The sequence below is a fragment of the Malania oleifera genome, chromosome 3 (assembly GCF_029873635.1).
Source record: "Malania oleifera isolate guangnan ecotype guangnan chromosome 3, ASM2987363v1, whole genome shotgun sequence".
In the NCBI taxonomy this organism is placed as follows: Eukaryota; Viridiplantae; Streptophyta; class Magnoliopsida; order Santalales; family Ximeniaceae; genus Malania; species Malania oleifera.
In genome coordinates this window covers 6,358,431-6,377,375 of record NC_080419.1, presented here as the reverse complement: position 1 = coordinate 6,377,375, position 18,945 = coordinate 6,358,431, and the positions used below count along the sequence as shown (strand labels likewise).

The 18,945-nt window shown below is 35.4% G+C and overlaps 1 protein-coding gene across 1 annotated transcript; it reads right to left on the bottom strand.

Annotated features, from left to right (window-relative positions):
* Positions 1-1,995: 1,995 nt before the first annotated feature.
* On the bottom strand, positions 1,996-6,021 carry LOC131150715 (small ribosomal subunit protein uS19x). The gene is made up of 4 exons (XM_058101604.1): positions 5,875-6,021; positions 5,655-5,806; positions 5,494-5,551; positions 1,996-2,476 (listed from the first exon to the last, which is right to left on the bottom strand). The coding sequence occupies exons 1-4, from the start codon at positions 5,875-5,877 to the stop codon at positions 2,228-2,230; spliced, it is 462 nt and encodes a 153-aa protein (XP_057957587.1). The 5' UTR covers positions 5,878-6,021; the 3' UTR covers positions 1,996-2,227.
* Between the last annotated feature and the right edge of the window lie 12,924 nt (positions 6,022-18,945).

Genomic DNA, 18,945 nt, shown 5'->3' with positions numbered 1-18,945 from the left:
AAAAAAAAATCCTTTTTCAAGATACGCATCCCACAAGGAGGGAAACCCAACATATAATAGAAGGAGTTTATGTTTACATATATGTATAAACATTTCATATTTATATCAAATAAGCTTACCTTTAAATTAAAATCAACCAAAAAATGGTAGTATGCTGAGTTGAATAAGTATGTGCAAGTTCAATTTAAGATCAGCCCAATCTCTATAATTTTATTAAAAAGATAGTGACTACCCCTAAGATTTGCACAAAAACACAAACCTCCTTTGATATTTTAAAAATCACATGGACCTCTCTTAAGGTTCAAAAAATGTCAAAATTTTCTCCTAATATTTGACTTTTAGAATATCTACATCCCTCAAAAAACTTGTCTTTCATAAAATAATTTTAAAAAAAAATAATATTTTTTTGGCAAACCTCAAAGCGAGTATGTGAAATTCCTAAATTTTAGGAAAGATCATTGTTATTTTATTCAAAATTTAAGCAAAGTAAAATTGATGAGCTCAAACTAGTGTTTGGTACTTTACTAAACAAGAAGACTAAAGTTCAATTATTGTTAAGTTTGATTTGAGTTTGGTTCAAACTTAACTAAAAATTTTAGGGAACAAGTTTGATCAAACATGTTAAAATTCAGCTTCACTCTACCCGCTTTCAACTCTATATACTGTATTACATCCCACAAACCAAATATAATATCGAACGTCAGCCCGACCAATGTGTTCAATTTCCCCTTTAATTTTGGGAAAAGGGTGGGGGGTAGATTGAAAAAACCTAAGGATGGCCTTACGCCGCCTCGCCAAAGTTCATAAAAAGCAGACCTTGGCTTATTGGCGCTCCATGGTGATCGGAAGGAATTTCTCAAGGCCGAGACCCGCTCCAATTCCAATATGAGCCCGCCAATCTTCCAGCGACCTCCATCTAGCCGTCGTCGAAGGATAGGGGACGCGTCTGCTTCATTCTTACTCTCCACGAGTTGCCGGCAGCAATGGAGAGAACGAAAGCCACAGTCGGATCCCAATTCCAATATAAGCTGTGGTAGGTGATTCCCGCAACCTCCATCTCGCCGTCGTCCAAAAATGGGCGCATCTGCTCCATTCTCTCCGAGAGTTGCAGGCGGCGATGGAGACAGAGAAAGGCATAGGAGAGAGATAGCGAGACAAAAAGGTGAGAGACCGTGAGAGCAGAGCAAAGAGAGAGAATGCGAGTGTGGGTGAAAGATATATGGAAAGGGGGAGAACGTGATCTTACTAATTTAAATTCAACTATAGCTAAATGCTAAGTGTGATTTTTTTTTTTAACTGTTCTATTAGTTGCAAAAGCAAAAGGCAAGGTAATTCTTTTTATTTTTATTTTTTTTGGCAAGGATATAATGCTACTTTAAAGAAATGACCATGCAAAAGCAATAATCGAACATTAATTTTACATATACAAAATTGCATTAGTTGAAATATTATCCTTGGCATGATCATTCATTTAAAACATAACTATTTTGATAAATCATTTACACCCCTAAAATCATCTATTTCATTTATACCCAGTTACGAACCAGGAGCCAGCTTTGCACCAGAACGCAAACATTTAGAAAAGAAAAGAAAAGAAAAGAAATCCAAGATTGTATTTTAAAAATTAGATTTTCAGCTTTAAATTTGCATTAATTTTCACAGAACACGATATTTATATCTTATGTGATCCAAATTCAGCAAATTTAAATTCCAAGTCAAAATTTGAAGTACCAAGTAGATGGACAAACAGTAAACTGATTATCAACTGCAGCACTGCCTGCCTAAACTTAATTCTGTTGATTATCTTCCTCAGATTGGGAATAATGGAATCCAATAATCTAGGAATAAACCATCCGATTTAAAATCATTTCAATGAAGAATCAACTCCCATATCATATCCCAAACATTAATTTCCAGGCACATCCAGAAGCACTCCAAGAGGGTGTATGATGGCAGGGCATAGCCAAAACTGAATGTCAAGATGTGCAAAAGAAATGGCACTAATTGGAACTTAATGCAATAACAAAAAAATATGCAAACCACATGTCTTGCCTGCCAAATGGCAACAACTATTCAAACTACAGATTGTCTACAATATCAAGATATAAATTAGGGGTTCAGTGAAATAACAATCCAAACAGAATGACAGGAAAGGCAAAAATTCAACATCATGGATGTCTTGTAGAAATAAGGGTGGATCTGAAATCCAAATTCCTGCAAAAGATTCTCACTTGAGAGGAATAAACCTCGATGAGTGGGTGGCACCAATACCTGGTCTCCCGTGCTTGACAGGCTTGTATGAGATCGAGAACTCAGCTAGGTAATGGCCAATCATCTCAGGCTTGATTTCCACCTGGTTGAATGTCTTTCCGTTGTACACTCCAATGATGCTGCCAATCATTTCGGGTACTATGATCATATTGCGCAGGTGAGTCCTCACTGCTTCTGGTTTCTCACCAGGTGGAGCCTCGCGTTTCTGATTCAAAACAACAGATCATTCAATTAAGCGAGGTTGGCGTTAGTGCCCTCCTTAAGCCAATAAAGGCCCTCCATCTCAACAAAAATTTAATAGCAAATGGGATTGAAGTTCTTTGTGTACATACATACATTCATCATTTTTCTAAAAGGAAGACATGGCATCATCCATTAATGTTATAAACAAATTGATACAAAAGAGAAGTTACCAATGCATAATTTGGTTGCACAGATCAAAATAACACCAAAATAGACAACCTATATGTTTTTTAACAGTTAACAATAAAATAAATCTGAAGAATTCCCTTCTTGAATAAACATTGATGAAGGAAATTGTAGAATAATTCAAAGCAACAGTTATCCTTGGCAAAGGAATGGCCCCCCACTGCCTGCATTGGAAATAAACCAAGAACCTAATTCTACAAATCAGATCTTTAGGCATTTAGAGCACACTGCAGCAGAAAGGGTAGGGCAGCGGGAGGAGAGAGCATGACAAATGTTATTCTCCCTTCATTCCAAAAGCAGCAAATTACTCCCAAATATAATTGCAATGTCTCAAGAAACCATAACAAAATTCCTAGATATCAGCCCTTCTTCCATTACACAATTCTTGGCATGAGAACTTCACTCAATTCATAGGCATTAGAACTTCAACCTCTCATCCCACATCACACACAACCAAACTCTGCCACTAGATATAAGGCTACATTTCAAGGATCAAACTAAAGAAGTATCAACTCCAAAGCAAACAACTATTCTGGATTACATTTGTGCTGCAGATTGCAGATTTTTTACCTAAGGCAACACTTACTGTGTCATTCTTGAAAATACCATACCCTAAGACATATTCTAAAACATTATAACAAGCATGAAGATGCATTATACTAAGTTCTACGTGCTGCTTAATTCCAAAAAACACTTGCATTATACATGCGCACCAATTCAAGTGTGGTAAGCAAAGAAAGGTATCATTACATAATGGCCGAAAAAGGACTGCAACTCTGCAAACTATGTAACAATTGCAATTCAGATTGCAGAATTCATACAATCTAAAGAGCTGACTTCGCTAAAATGATCATAATCCCAGTATGATAAATAATACTGGGGAAAAAATAGAGTAGGAAATAGGTAGTATGATGGATGGGTCACTGTAAATAAGGTCTTACAATGATCTATATGATTAGCCCGTCTGTGAATTGTTTGAACTATAGACTGAGCTTGTCCAATACCAACTTATATAAGAATTAGACGGCCTAAGAAGTCATTTTTAAATTAATATCAATGAAATTACAAAGTCACATTATTTTTAATTTAATGTCATTAAATAAATGATTCAAACATTAATTTTTGTCAACAGTGAGCATAATCGGCCCTGGGCTACAAAAAAATGAGGGGGCGGCCCCTTCTATGATGATGAAATTAATTTACATTCTTGATGAAATTGCTCACAATGATCTCAAAGTCAATGATGCTGATAAATCAAAATGTGGCAAGTATGAGGAACTAAACTTGGGATGGTAGGCTTGATAGCTTTGTTCGTTATTTGTTTGCAAAATATCATTTTTAAAACACTATTCATTATTGTTCATTTGATTTTCCCTCAAGGGTTATTGACCCATCAAAGATGAGCAGGCACAACCATGCAAAAGATAAAGCACAGCAACAACAAAACCTGCAGCAATCAAATAAGTACTCTAACTGGCCAACAATTAAAAAGCATGGCTCATAAGGCCATGCATCCGATACACCTAGGGCCTCAGCATGCACCCAATTGAGAGCATTCACCTAGACCTAGGTAAAGCTGAATTATTTCACCTTACTAAGCCTTGAGCTACTTAGAGACAGCCCTTAGCGACTATGATGTTCAAATTTATGTTAATTAGTTGTCTTAGTATTTATTCCTATTTCATAACGAACAGGCTTTATTGAGTTACTGATGCAACTATTTGAACCATAATCTCTTAACTGAGTTACTGATGCGGCCATTTGAATTTTGAACCATAATCTCTTGGGCATACAAGTGTTTTATCATTTTTGAAAACAAACTAGCCAAGTTTCTAGGTTTACATCATTGAAAATTATCAGTGGACATCTGATCTAAGCATATGGCAGCTTTATCATAAGACCTTAAATTTAGCAGGTGACAACCATTTCTTTTAAGTTTTAAGCAATCCTCCAAAAACACAAGGGGACCTTCATTCATCAAACCCAAGTCACAAATTAGATCAAGAGTGGTAATGAATAAGTTCTTCCTCTAAAAAACCAAAACTCTTTACTCAACAAAGGAATATAACAACAAAACCAAGCCTTAAGTCCCATTAGGTGGGGTCGGCTATATGAATCTTTTTCCACCAATGATCATTTTTTTTGACAAATTACGGGATATTAAATCCTTACCATCTCCTTCCAAGTTTATTTTAGGACTACCCCTACCCCTTCTAATGCCCCCCACAATAACTAACTCACTCTTCCTCACTGTCACATTATGTGGCCTACGTTGCAAGTGCCGATACCATTTGAGTCATCTCTCTCTTATCTTATCCTCTATAAGAGTTACACCTAACTTACCGCAAATATTTACATATCAACACAGAAATATTACATTCCAAAAATATGTACGTAAAATAAAGAGATGATGCAAAAGCATTTTGGCCAAATTTTAAGAAAACTCTGGCATAAAATAGTAAGACACCAAACAGTCAATGTAAATGAGCAATCAAAACAATCAAACTTGCTTCTGACAGATATAAAAAAAATTCCACCGACATTTGATGTAGGATATAAAACAACTTTAAATCCATGAGAATTCTTTACACCTAAAACACGCGCACACAAAAAAAAATGTGAAAAAACACACAAACAATAAGCTTCAACGTAAAAACAATACACACTATTAGAGAAAAGGAATCTTAAAAAAAAACGCACGTAACAAAACGCATAGACGTGACTGCAAGATCCCAGAACTAATCACATGGTCAAAAAAAGTGGAAATCAAATGCAATTGTGAAAAACAATTACCGCCTTGCGCAGTTTCTTGATCAATGCCATCGGCTTTCGCTTCAGACCCCTCTGAAACCTGCCAACCGTTGCATCAAAACAAACAATTTAGACCCATTTGCGGAGTAAAACAGCACGCTCAGCACACTCTAGGATCTTAATACAGAGAGTCGAATCATTACCTTCTGCGAGCTCGAGCGCTGTAGAGCTTCACGAGCTCATCGGTTGACATGTCCAGAAGAGCATCCAAATCAACGCCTCTGAAGCTGAACTTCTTGAACGTCCTCTTTTTCGGCAGCCCCGCCGTCGCCGCAACGTCGGTTTCCACATCCGCCTTGAGAGAGAAAGGGGGGTTAGGCTTTAATCGCACGAAGAAAAGAATGAACACAGAAAAGTACTCACCATGACTGAAGATGGTTGAGCTCAGAGCCGACACCCTACGCTGAAGAAGATCGCGACGCTAGGGTTTTGAGAAGCGGTACTAGTTCTTCATTTGAGAATATATAGGTAGGGTGAAGCAGGAAATTAGAATGGGAACAAAAAAATTGCAAGGAAGGGCCTGAGAGTTTCGTAATTACTAAAGCCCTTGATATTCTCAAATTTACTTTAAAAGGTTGATTATGATTGAATAATTACGATTTTGGTACACACTTGTAATATGTAATTACTACATACTATTATTTTATTAAGCTATATACTAAACATTTTTTACAATAAATTTATTTTGATAATTATGTATTTGATTATACTTTACATATTATATTTTATTATTATTTTTTATTATTAGTTTGTTTTAATTATATTATTAATATTATATTTTATCTTACATTTTATAAGCATTATTTTTAATATGTAATTTATTAATTATATAAATAATATAAATATTAATAATAATGATTAAAATATTTTAAATTAAAAATATAATTATATATTTATATTTAATGATGTTAATATATTAATATTATTTTCAAGATTTATGTGATATATTATATTTTATTATATTTAGTATTACAGTAATATAATTTTTTTTATATTTATGTAATATATATCTTATTAACAACAACAACACTAAGCCTTAAGTCCCATTTTGTGCAAATTAATGCGTGGGAACCAAATCGTGCAATGCACCAACTAATGATGAACAATACAAAAAACACAATCACATAGATAATAAAGAAAATAATAAACAATGACACAAGAATTAATATGGTTTGGTAGAATGCATATGTCCACGAGAGCAAGGAGCGGCTGAAATTCACTATCTATCAAAATCAGGATTACAACATTGTATTTATGCTAACACTACACGTATAGGGGATTAGAAAGTTACCTAAATACCCTTGTATCAATCCCCGGTGGATTTGCCTCTAAATCTCCAACCTATTGATTTTTCCAATTCAAAATTCAAAAATAGCGCCCCACAAAATCGTCGACGGTTTCCTTCTAAATTAGCTTCTATCTGAAACCGTCGATGTAATCGTCAATGAACTAGGAAAAACCATTGACGGTTTCTTACTGACTTGGCTATTGCCTGAAATTGTCGATATAACCGTTAACTCACTAAACAAAACCATCGACAGTTTTCTTCAGACCAACTTTCTTGTTTTTTCGTTAGCTTGTTTTCTCTGTATATGTGTGTCCACTCAATATGAGCCACATACAACAACAATCTCCACCTTGACGAATATTCACCCCTTAGAAGAAAATGAAAACATAACCTGTAACTCCACTTGGGACAATAGGTTGGCACGCCTCCCATCTAGCATATGGAGATATTAATCAAGTCCAAGTAATGCTTGAACTTGTCCGTGGTAACAAACTTTATCAACATATCTGCTGCATTCTCAGTAATGTGAACCTTCTCAAGAAGTAGTTCACCAAAAGAGACCAATTCCCTTATCCTGTGAAACCTTACATCTATGTGCTTGGTCTCGCATGATACATATGGTTCTTCGCTAAATAAATGACACTCTAACTATCACAATGCAGCTAAATTCCACCTTATTGAATACCCAGCTCCTTGACCAATTTTGTAAGCCACAAAGCTTCCTTGGTAGCCTCAGCCACTGTCATATACTCTTACTCAGTTGTAGATAATGCAACTAGAGACTACACCATGGACCTCCAAGAATAGGTCCTCCCACAATGGTGAATACATACTTTGTGGTAGACCTCCTGTCATCCAAGTCCCCTGCATAGTCTGCATCTACATATCTCACAATTGAAGGATCACCCTATTACATACCAAACATGATGCCATAGTCTGTATTACGCTTCAAGTATCTAAAAATCCACTTAACTGCATCTCAATGTTGTTGACCCGAATTTCAAAGAAACTTGCTCACCACATTGACAACTTGTGCCAAGTCTGGTATTGTACAAACCATAGCATACATCAAGCACCCTACTGCACTAGCATATGGAACCTTTAACATGTCATGAACGTCATCATCTGTCTTTGGGCACTGGGCGGTAGACAATCTAAAATGTTTCGCCAACGGTGTACTCACTGGTTTTGCATTATCCATATTGAACCTCTCCAACACCTCTCAACATAGTTACTCTGAAATAACCACAATCTTCTGGAAGTTTTATCCCTACGAATCTCCATCTCAAGAATCTTATTGGCCGCACCCAAATCCTTTATGTCAAATTCTTTGCTCAACAAGGTTTTTAAATTGTCAACCTTAGTTATACTCTTCGCAGCAATCAACATGTCATCCACATAAAGTAACAGAAAAATAAGTGAACCATCATCAAGGATCTTCACATAAACACAGCAATCATACTCACATCTTCTACAGCCAATCCAAATCATGTAGGAGTCAAACCGCTTATACCACTGCCTCGGTGACTACTTCAGGTTGTAAAGTGATTTCCTCAATTTACATACCAAGTGTTCTTGTCTAGGATGACTGAACCCTTCTGCTTGTACCATGTAAATCAACTCCTCTAAATCACCATGAAGAAACGTTGTCTTTACATTCATCTGCTCCAAATGTATATCGAATGTGCCACAAATTCTAACACTGCCCCGATAGAAGTGTGTCTGACCACAGGGGAGAAGATCTCATCATAATCAACCCTTTTCCTTTGTTAGTAACCCTTTGTTACCAGATGAGCCTTGAATTTTTCTCTTTTTTCTTTTAATGCTTATTTCTTCCTATAGCTCTTATGTCTGGTTTTTATGCGGAAACTCCATCTCTTCCACCATAGCACCCATCCATCTACTTTTTCTTTTGGTTATGCACCGCCTCTTGAAAAGTAGTAGGATTCCCGTTACTAGCAATAAATGCATAGGAAACCAAATCATCAAATCCATACTTTGGGGTGGTTTGATAGTGCGTCTAGACCTGTCTATAGCTATATTGTGATGCTGCTAGTATCCTAAGTTAGAACTCCCTGCATTATGAACATTGTCATCTCTACCTTGAGTCTCTAACTCCACCTGCACCACGTGCTTATTGCTGCTGCAATTTTCTGGCACTTGTTTCTCTTCTTCCCGAGTACATTGAAATATTAATTTCTCATCAAAAACCAAATCTTTACTGATCATCACCTTGTTTGCCTTTAGATCCCACAACTTGAACCCTTTCACCCATTTTTGATACCCTAGAAAGATACACTGTCTAGACTTTGCATCAAGCTTTAATCTCTCTTCACTAGAAACATGCACGTAGGCTAGACATCCAAACACTCTCAAATTAGAGTAGTCTATTGTGTTGCTTGTCCACATCTCCTCTGCCACTTTCCCATCTAGTGCTGCCCTTGGTGATCTATTTGTCAATCAAAAAACATGTCAAATTCACTGCCTCTATCCAGAAGTTCTTTACAAGACCTGCATTCAACCTAGGACACTGAGCTCTTTCAGCTATTGTTCTGTTCATCATTTCCACCACACCATTTTGTTGTGGGGTCTTGCGTATTGTGAAGTGTCTCATCACACAACTCCATGAACTTTGAATTTGTGTACTTAGTACCATTTTCGGACTTGAGGCATTTGATCTTCCTCCCAGTCTGGTTTTCCACTTTAGTTTTCCACAATTTGAATTTAGCAAACGTCTCTAACTTGTGCCGCATGAAAAACACCAATACCTTTCATGAGTAATCATCAATAAAACTCATGAAATACATATTTCCTCCCCATGATGCTACCCTTATCGGCCCCAAACATACGAATGAATATAGTTAAGAATTACCTCTGTCTTATGTGTGGCTGTCTTGAACTGCACCCTATTCTGTTTCCCAAGAAAACAATACCAGCAGAAATTCAGCTTGCATAATTTGACACCCTTCAAAAGATTTATCTTATGAAACTTCATCATCCCACGCTCACCTATATGCCCTAACCACATATGCCACAAGACAGTTTTATCTGACTCAAACTCCGCAACTACAGCTCCACATACAATTGTGGTACCTAACAGTGTATAGATATTTCCTAGTGTTAGCCTTAGTGAGTACATGATCCTAATTTTCGTATTTGGATGATAACAACCCATTAGTGGTTCTAAGTCACTAACCTTTGCATATTAAGTTATGATAGGTACAAGTGGCGAAATTCATGAAGATGCATGTCAAATTGTAAATATCAAGTAGACACTCACATGGAAGATCTCAAGCACATATGATGGATCAAGTGTAAATTCATATGTAATGGAAAGTGTTTGAGATAAAATTGTTGTAACTTTTGTAGTACTATTTCACGCAAGCTTATTGAGTAAGAGTTGAGCAATTTGCATATGCATACTAGTCCATAGGATATCATTTAATCATTTAAATGAAAAATAAGTTTTTTCATAGTTTCATACTTAAGAATTTTTCAAAGACAAAAACCATGATAATATCCTATACTCAAATTTTATTTATTATGGGACAAGGGTTAAATAGTCTAAGTGTTGTACACTTTAATATACTTGGTCTCGATTGGGTTAAGATCATTCTTATGTACCTAAAATACAAGAAAATCAAGGATTTAAAGAAACAGGGTAAACCATCAACGATTTTCCATAGGTACATCAACGGTTTCAGGCAGAAGCTAATTAGGAAAATGACCTGAAGCAAACTGTCCATGGTTTGAGGAAACTATCGACGGTTTGGAGAAAATCGTCCATGATTTTATGAATCCATCGACAGTTTGTGTCAAGATTCAAGACCCAACAACTATAAAACGACTAGTTTTTTTTTTAATCTAACGGCCATAAAACGGCTAGTACAAGATTTTGCCTATAAATACAAGGCTTCCAACTTGTTCTAAAAGAATCTAAGCACTTGATAATTAGTGAATATCATATACAAGCACTTTGCATTTTAGTTCATCATTTTAGTGCTCACTATCTCTCTTGCTCTCTAAAGTTGTAAGTGATTCATTACTTGAGAGATTAGTGTGAGGGTTTCTTTGTGTTGAAATTAGCTCATTCAAGGAGCATCATCTACTTAAACAACACCTTAATATCTTCTTCAAGTTGTAAAGAGTTCTTGGTGAACCTAACTTAAAGGGTTCTTAGTGAACCTTGCTTGAAAGCTCTTTGTGACCAATAATGGATTTGTTACCTTGGTTGGGTAAAGGCTTCTCCATCCTCAAGGAGTGCGTATAGTGGATTTGGAATCCTTGAGTGTGTCTCAAGGCGTGGATGTAAGTAAGGGGCCAAACCACATTAATATCATTTGTTAAGCTTCTCTTCCTTATACTCTTTTATTTACAATTTGTGCATGATTTATATGATGACCCAAAATATATATATATATATATATATATATATATATATATATATATGATTAAAACATAATAATAATAATAATAATAATAATAATAATAATGGTCATTAGGTTAATTTCAATACAAAAGTGTTTTTTTTGTAGGATCGATCCTACCCAAATTTATACTCGAGTTAATTGGTAAGTAAATTTGTTTAAGGTTAATTTCAATACAAAAGTACTTTTTTGTAGGATCGTAGCAATGTATTTTGACACTGCATATTCAGTTCTCATCAAAACATTTAAACTTAATTTAGAAATATATATTTTGATGAAATTTTAAATTTTAATTTTGTATTAGTTTATAAGGAACTAAATACAATTTAAATGTTACTATATTATATTTAAATTAAAAAAAAAATCTCTTAGCATGTGCAAGTTAAATATGAATATATATATATATAAATATATATATCATTTTTTTTCATTGCACATTCAATTCCCATCAAGTATTCAAGTTTGATTTAGGAGAACAAATTTTGACGGAATCTTTAATTTTTATTTTGTATAAATTTATAAAAGTTAATGCAACTTAAATTTTACTATATTATAAAAAAAAAACTTTATATAGTAAAAAAAATTCCATTAATGAAAGAAATATAAAAATTAACTAATCTTCTTCAAATAACTAACCAATGTCAAATCATCGATCGGTCAAACATACCCAACATATATTTGATCTAATATAATAATGATAATAATAATAATAATAATATTGGAATATAAATATATATATATAAAAGGGGTACTCTCGCAATAAAAAAAATAGCATCATGGGTGGAAATCATTAGTTATAATTCACTTACCCCTAAAGTAAGATCAGGGCATGAGACCACTTGGGCATAGTGGGGATTCGAACCCGCGATCACATGGATGCACGACTGGTTCCTTACCACTAAGCCACCCACCCAAGTGGTGACTTAAGAATGAGATTAATTATAATTAAAGCATTAATAATGATATAGAAACATAAACAAAACCTTAAGTCCGCCAATTTTGCAATATGCGTTGCTCGCTTGATTTTTGCAGCACGCGTCACTATCTATTAATTTTCGTGATACATATCGCTCTCCCTCTATTTTTGTAAAATGCGTCACTCGAGGCACGCATCGCTCTCTCTCAATTTTTGCGACACACATCGTTTTCTCTCGATTTTTGCAAAACGCGTCGCTCACGGCATGCATCGCCCTCCCTCGAATCTCACGACACACATCGTTCTCCCTCGATTTTGGCAAAATGCGTCGCGCGCTCGATATGGTAGATACTACATTCTCTCAGGGGCAATCTATGGATCGACCACCAAAGTTTAATGGGACTAACTATCCATAATGGAAGAAATTTGGGAGGTTATCACTAATAGAGACTTCTTCTTCACCGAGAAAAATGACAAGGATGAAGACAAACCAAAGCCAAGAATGGAATTGACAATGATTAAAAAGAGGTTAGTACAACTTAACTTCAAAACAAAAAATTGTCTTTATTATGCTCTAAGTGATGAAAGAAATTTGGGATAAGCTTGAAAGTGGTGTCCTTGTGCGGTTAAAGCAATGGGTGTAGTATAACTTCAAGGTGGTTGACCAAGAGTATGTAACGCCCCTGACCCGCCATATGGGGCTCGGAATGTTATGAGACCAACACGCGTCTCTAATACCATTCACGCAACGGGAATAATAAAATAACCTCAACAAAATATACCTGAGTTCTATAATTACGCATGCAAATCCATAATAATTACAACCACATTCTTCATATTACAAAACCTAAATAAAATATATATATATATATATAACATAAAAACTAAAAACATATTCGTTCCGGTACCACTCACAAAACTACCCCACCTTGGAGCTATCTAAGCTCGATCACCTGGATAACCTGAAAAGATTAGATCATCGACAGGGTGAGACACCTCTTAGTAAGGAAGCAATAGTTTATAATAGTGCGTGGCTGAAGTGTTTAATATATAATTAAAATACGCATACAATCGCGTTCATGATCCACTAGTAGCCAATATCACACTCATAATCATACCATGGTCAACGTCTTGTTTTCCAATCACATGCCCACACACATAAATATTTTACTAATAATTCCCAAGAATAGGGAAGTCTACCCGCCCATACAAATAGATTCCCTCTGCTCTAGTACTTACACCAAGGCAATCACCTTTCTCAGTAAGCCCTCAGGTTATGTATCCAGGTGAAGTCTCCGAGAATAGGGAAGGTCACCCGCCCATACAAGTGGCTTCCCTCTACTCTAGTATCCACAAATAATTACCAGAGTACTCGCCTTCCTCAGTAAGCCCTCGAGTAGAGTAATCTACTTTACCCAAAATACTTAATTAATTAAAGGCACATGTAGCCAACAATATTCATTTCACAGAACCCCACACATAAATGCATATCACAATCAATCCACATAAGATAAATATACAATCTTCAATCATACCCACACAGGGTCTACATTCACACAATATGTAATCGTCCACACAGGACTTCTAATACACACATCATACACGTCTACACAGGACTGTCAATTACAATATACATGTCCACACAGGACTAACTAATCACACAGATTACATGGTCCATATAGGACAAACCAATCACACAGCATATATGTCCACACAGGACTACTTAAACCACATAGGTTACAAAATAAACACTTTGTTCATGGTAAATAGGTAGACAACCTCCTCATACTACTGTCAATGTTTACCTCCCAATATAAACGCCCATATAACGACCTCCTCATACCACTGCCAACATTATATGACGGTTATACCAGGTACGATATAACGACCTCCTCATACCACTGTCAACGCTATATCACAACTTACATGAACCACAATACAAGTCAACAGCAACCAATCATTTAACACACTCGCAGTTCTACACAGTATACACAACATTTGTATCTGCAATCAATCAATGTAATCAACTAGCCAGAAATCACAGCCAAACATTACTCGCAATCTCAATGATTCATCATTCCACAATACTCACAATTATTTAATTAACAAGAATGGATTCAACCACACGATTTTTTCCAATATAATATATATAATTAGTATTTTCAATACCAGCATGTTTCAGAAAATTATACTTGAAAATTATACGTTATAAGACCAACACACGTCTCTAATACCATTCACGCAACAGGAATAATAAAATAACGTCAACAAAATATACCAGAGTTCTATATTTATGCATGCGGATCCATAATAATTACAACCACATTCTTCATATTACAAAACTTGAATAGAATATATATAACATAAAAACTAAAAACATTTTCGTTTTGATACCACTCACAAAACTACCACACCCTGGAGCTATCTAAGCTCTATCACCAGGATAACCTGAAAAGATTATATCATTGATGGGGTGAGACACCTCTCAGTAAGGAAGAAATAGTTTATAACAGTGTATGGCTGAAGTGTTTAATATATAATTAAAATACCCATACAATCGCATTCATGATCCACTAGTAGCCAAAATATCACGTTCATAATCATACCATGGTCAACGTCTTGTCATCCAATCACATGCCCATATACATAAATATTTTACTGATAATTCTCGAGAATAGGAAAGTCTACCCGCCCATACAAGTAGATTCCCTCTGCTCTAGTACTAACACCAAGGCACTCATCTTTCTCAGTAAGTCCTCGGGTTATGTATCCAGGTAAAGTCTCCGAGAATAGGGAAGGTCACCCGCCCATACAAGTGGCTTCCCTCTACTCTGGTATCTACAAATAATTACCAAAGTACTCACCTTCCTAAGCAAGCCCTCGGGTAGAGCAATCTACTTTACCCAAAATACTTAATTAATTAAAGTCACATGTAGCTAATAATATTCGCTTCACAAAACCCCACACATATATGCATATCACAATCAATCCACACAGGATAAATATACAGTCTTCAATCATACCCACACAGGGTCTACATTCACACAATATGTAATCGTCCACATAGGACTTCTAACACACACATCATACACGTCCACACATGATTGTCAATTACAACATACATGTCCACGTAGGACTGGTCCACACAGGATTAACCAATCACACAGATTACATGGTCCACACAGGGCAAACCAATCACACAGCATATATGTCCACATAGGACTACTCAAACCACACAGGTTACAAAATAAACACTTCGTTCATGGTAAATAGGTAAACAACCTCCTCATACCATTGCCAATGTTTACCTCCCAATATAAACGTCCGTATAACGACCTCCTCGTACCACTGCCAATGTTATATTACGGTTATACCAAGTACGATATAACGACCTCCTCATACCACTGCCAATGCTATATCGTAATTTACATGAACCACAACACAAGTCAACAGCAACCAATCATTCAACACATCCACCTACACAGTATACACACATCTGTATCTGCAATCAATCAGTGTAATCAACCAGGCATAAATCACAGCCAAACATTACTCGCAATCTCAATGATTCATCATTCCACAATTCTCACAATTATTTAATTAACAATAATGGTTTCAACCACACGGTTTTTTCTAATATAATATATATATATATATAAAATTAGTATTTTCAATACCAGCATGTTTCAGAAAATTATACCTGAATATGTAGAAATTATACCTAAAATTAGTCGTTTAAAATTATTAAAAAGCTATTATAAAATATTTCCCCTTACCTGTTCCTCAGGATTCCTGCCTAAAATCCAAACAAAACGAGACCCTGTATTCCAAAAATTCTAAATTCCTCAAATCTCATAAAAATACCCATATAATACTTCATAGGTTCCAAATAACAATATTTGTTAAGAAAGTTCTAAAATAACACACTTACTCTGATTTTGGGATGTTTCCCAAACTTCTCAAATTGAAAATCTGTTCCGCCTATATTGCAGAGAATCTTCCCAGGAGTCTTGTAGTAGCTTCCGATCATCAAACTGAGCTAAATTCGGCCTAAAATCAAAAAGAGAAGGCAAAGGAGTCGTGGGTTAGAGAGAGAAGGAGAAGAAAATAAAATTTCCTCCTCTAAAAACTGATTTCTTGTTATTTATAAGCAACTTGCCATGTGGCCTCGTCGACGAGACGTTTGGACTCATCGACGACCCTAAGAATACCACTCGTGGACGAGATTGGGAGCTTGTCAATGAAATTCAGGTATTCAAAACCCTCTATTGGTAAACCCTCGTCAATGAGACAAGCATACTCGACGATGAGACTCTGTAGGTTGCTCGTCGATGAGAAAGTCCAAATCGTTGACAAGTGCCTGTTTATTTCCTTTTAATAGTTCTTTTCCCTTTTCTTCTATTTTCCATTTTCCCTTATTATCCTTCTTATTATTTTAAATAGTCAAAATTTTCCAGAGAGTGGGCATAGGCTAGGCAGCTAAACCACTATGAACGTGTTTGAAATCTCTTTGTTCAAATTGCCCTTTATTTTTGTGTTTTCTTGGGCTAATGTCCATCTTGATTTAGAAATGATGAGTTCTTAATAATTGTCAAAGATTAATGGAATATTATAGTTAATGGTACTCCCATGTACACACATTATATAAAGTTTAAGGTTTTGAATAGTAATCTCAAAGCTTTCCATAAAAGAAGTTGTTGAATCAGGTGTAATCCCAAGAGGGGGGGTGAATTGGGTATTTAAAAATTCTTTGACACTTATTTACCTCTTAAACGCTTCTTATATATTTACCAATGAATTCTTATTACTCAATTACTTATGTGTAAGGCTATCCAACCTATATATGCAATATACACAAATTAAATGCAGTGCTGAAAATAAAGAGTAAAGAGAAGAGAGAAGACAAACACGGTTTTTACGAGGTTCAGCTGACTTGGCCTGTGTCTTCACCTTGAGCAACCACTCAAGGATTTCACTAAATCCCTGCTCCTTAAATTGGGACGGAACTTCCCTTACAATCCGTTGCTTATAAGAGAAACAGCTCTCTCCTACTGCGCTGCTTACAAGAGATACAGCTCTCTCCTCACACACTGGTTCACACACCGAACCGTGTATACAATAGAATATGAAAAATAACACTCAAAACAATGCTTCTAACAAAAGCTTTTGAGTACAATTCAATTTCCTAGCACATTAACATATGATTAAAACTTGAAGCTCATGAATGTATGAAAATGATACAATCGTTTTATGTATGATATGCTTCAACACACAAATCCCTACTTAACCAAAACTCTCAAGTAAAGATATATTTAAAATGTTTTGGAGTACACTAGGATTCTTGGTTCACTTTGCAAAAATGTACAAATATATTTGATGTGAACTTATTAATAAAAACTTTGTCTTGAATATTGAATCAATCAAAATCACAAAGTTTTCTTTCAAGTTTCAATCACAAACTGAGTATATTGTTTTTCAGAAAATATCCCTCAATAAAATGTATAGTTATAAGTATCAAGGATATTTAATCAAGCGTTAATATATCTAAAATATAGATCCTTTAGCAAACACACACTTGAATCAAACCTTTCAATCAATCACATAACCTAAATCAAGTAATGATCTTGTTTAGAATAATTATGTATATGTATAGGCACTTTTAAGATCAATCTTTTAATGAAAATAGGTTTTTCAATAATAAGCTCTATAAACAATATATATGTATATTTATATACCCTTGACTCAAAGACCAATCAACCGAGCTAACAAACGTTCTCAAGTAATGATCTTTTCAAAAATCAATTTTTATACGTATATGCACACTCAAGATCAAAACTTTTCTAATGATAATCAAGAACATGTAATGAGATGAGAAGTTCTTAAGAATAATAACTTGAATGATCAAACCTCAATACTAGATTGAAGTACAGTTGAATGAATGAATGCCCTTTGATTTTCGGAATAGATTTGCCCAAAGAAGATGAAAGTAGAATGAAGTGCAGACAATCAGCTCAAGTTTTTCTACAATCTTGTAATAAGATGTGTTCTTCTTTTGTTGTGTGTCTTCGCCTTTTTCTAGGGTTTAGATATTCAGTATATATAGTATATTACCCTTAGGATTGATCTCAACCGTTGGATCAAATAAATAGCTCGGGGGTTCGTTTAATAAAAATCACAATTTTAAGTTTTTCGCAAGTTCAGGCACCTGAGGGTAAAAGCCCAGGCGACCGAAGTCCTTTAAGCCTTTGAAAAATCAAGTTAGAATGCGGGGTCAGGCACCTAAAAAGGGTAGTTCAGGCTCTTGAAGTGGGTTCAGGCGCCTGAGGTTCCAAGGTCAGGCGACCGAAGTGCCTCGGCCAACTTGTTGTGTTTCCCATTAATTCTTCAGGCTACCGAACTTATTCTTCAGGCTCCTGAAGAAATTCTTCAAGCGACTAAGGTGAAGTTTAGGCTACCGAAGTCCCCTTTCTCTCAATTTTTCTTCTCTAGTTTTAAATTCTGCTTTGCTTCTTTTCTTAGGTCTTTTATAAAACAAATTTTCCATGATTTTGAAGACATTTCTAAGTCCATTGAAATTTCCTAATGATGTACATGAAATGCATGAATCCTAAAATCATTCTAAGTTACGATGAGCCTCAAATTAAATCATATGAAAATGTAAGTACATGAGTTCTAAATACCCATTCCCAAGATGTTCTGAACTTTACCGCTTGCATCTTGATTCTTGTACACTTTGAGTTCCGTGGATCTTGCCAAGATTTGTTAGCTTTACTTTGTGACTTCCATGATTTGTTATCCTTTTG

What these genes read in the sequence shown, in the direction of transcription:
- LOC131150715 (XM_058101604.1), bottom strand. An exon ending in AGCGCTCGAGCTCGCAGAAG is followed by an intron (nt 5,552 to 5,654) that starts GTAATGATTCGA and finishes AACGGTTGGCAG; the next exon opens with GTTTCAGAGGGGTCTGAAGC. An exon ending in TCAAGAAACTGCGCAAGGCG is followed by an intron (nt 2,477 to 5,493) that starts GTAATTGTTTTT and finishes GTTTTGAATCAG; the next exon opens with AAACGCGAGGCTCCACCTGG.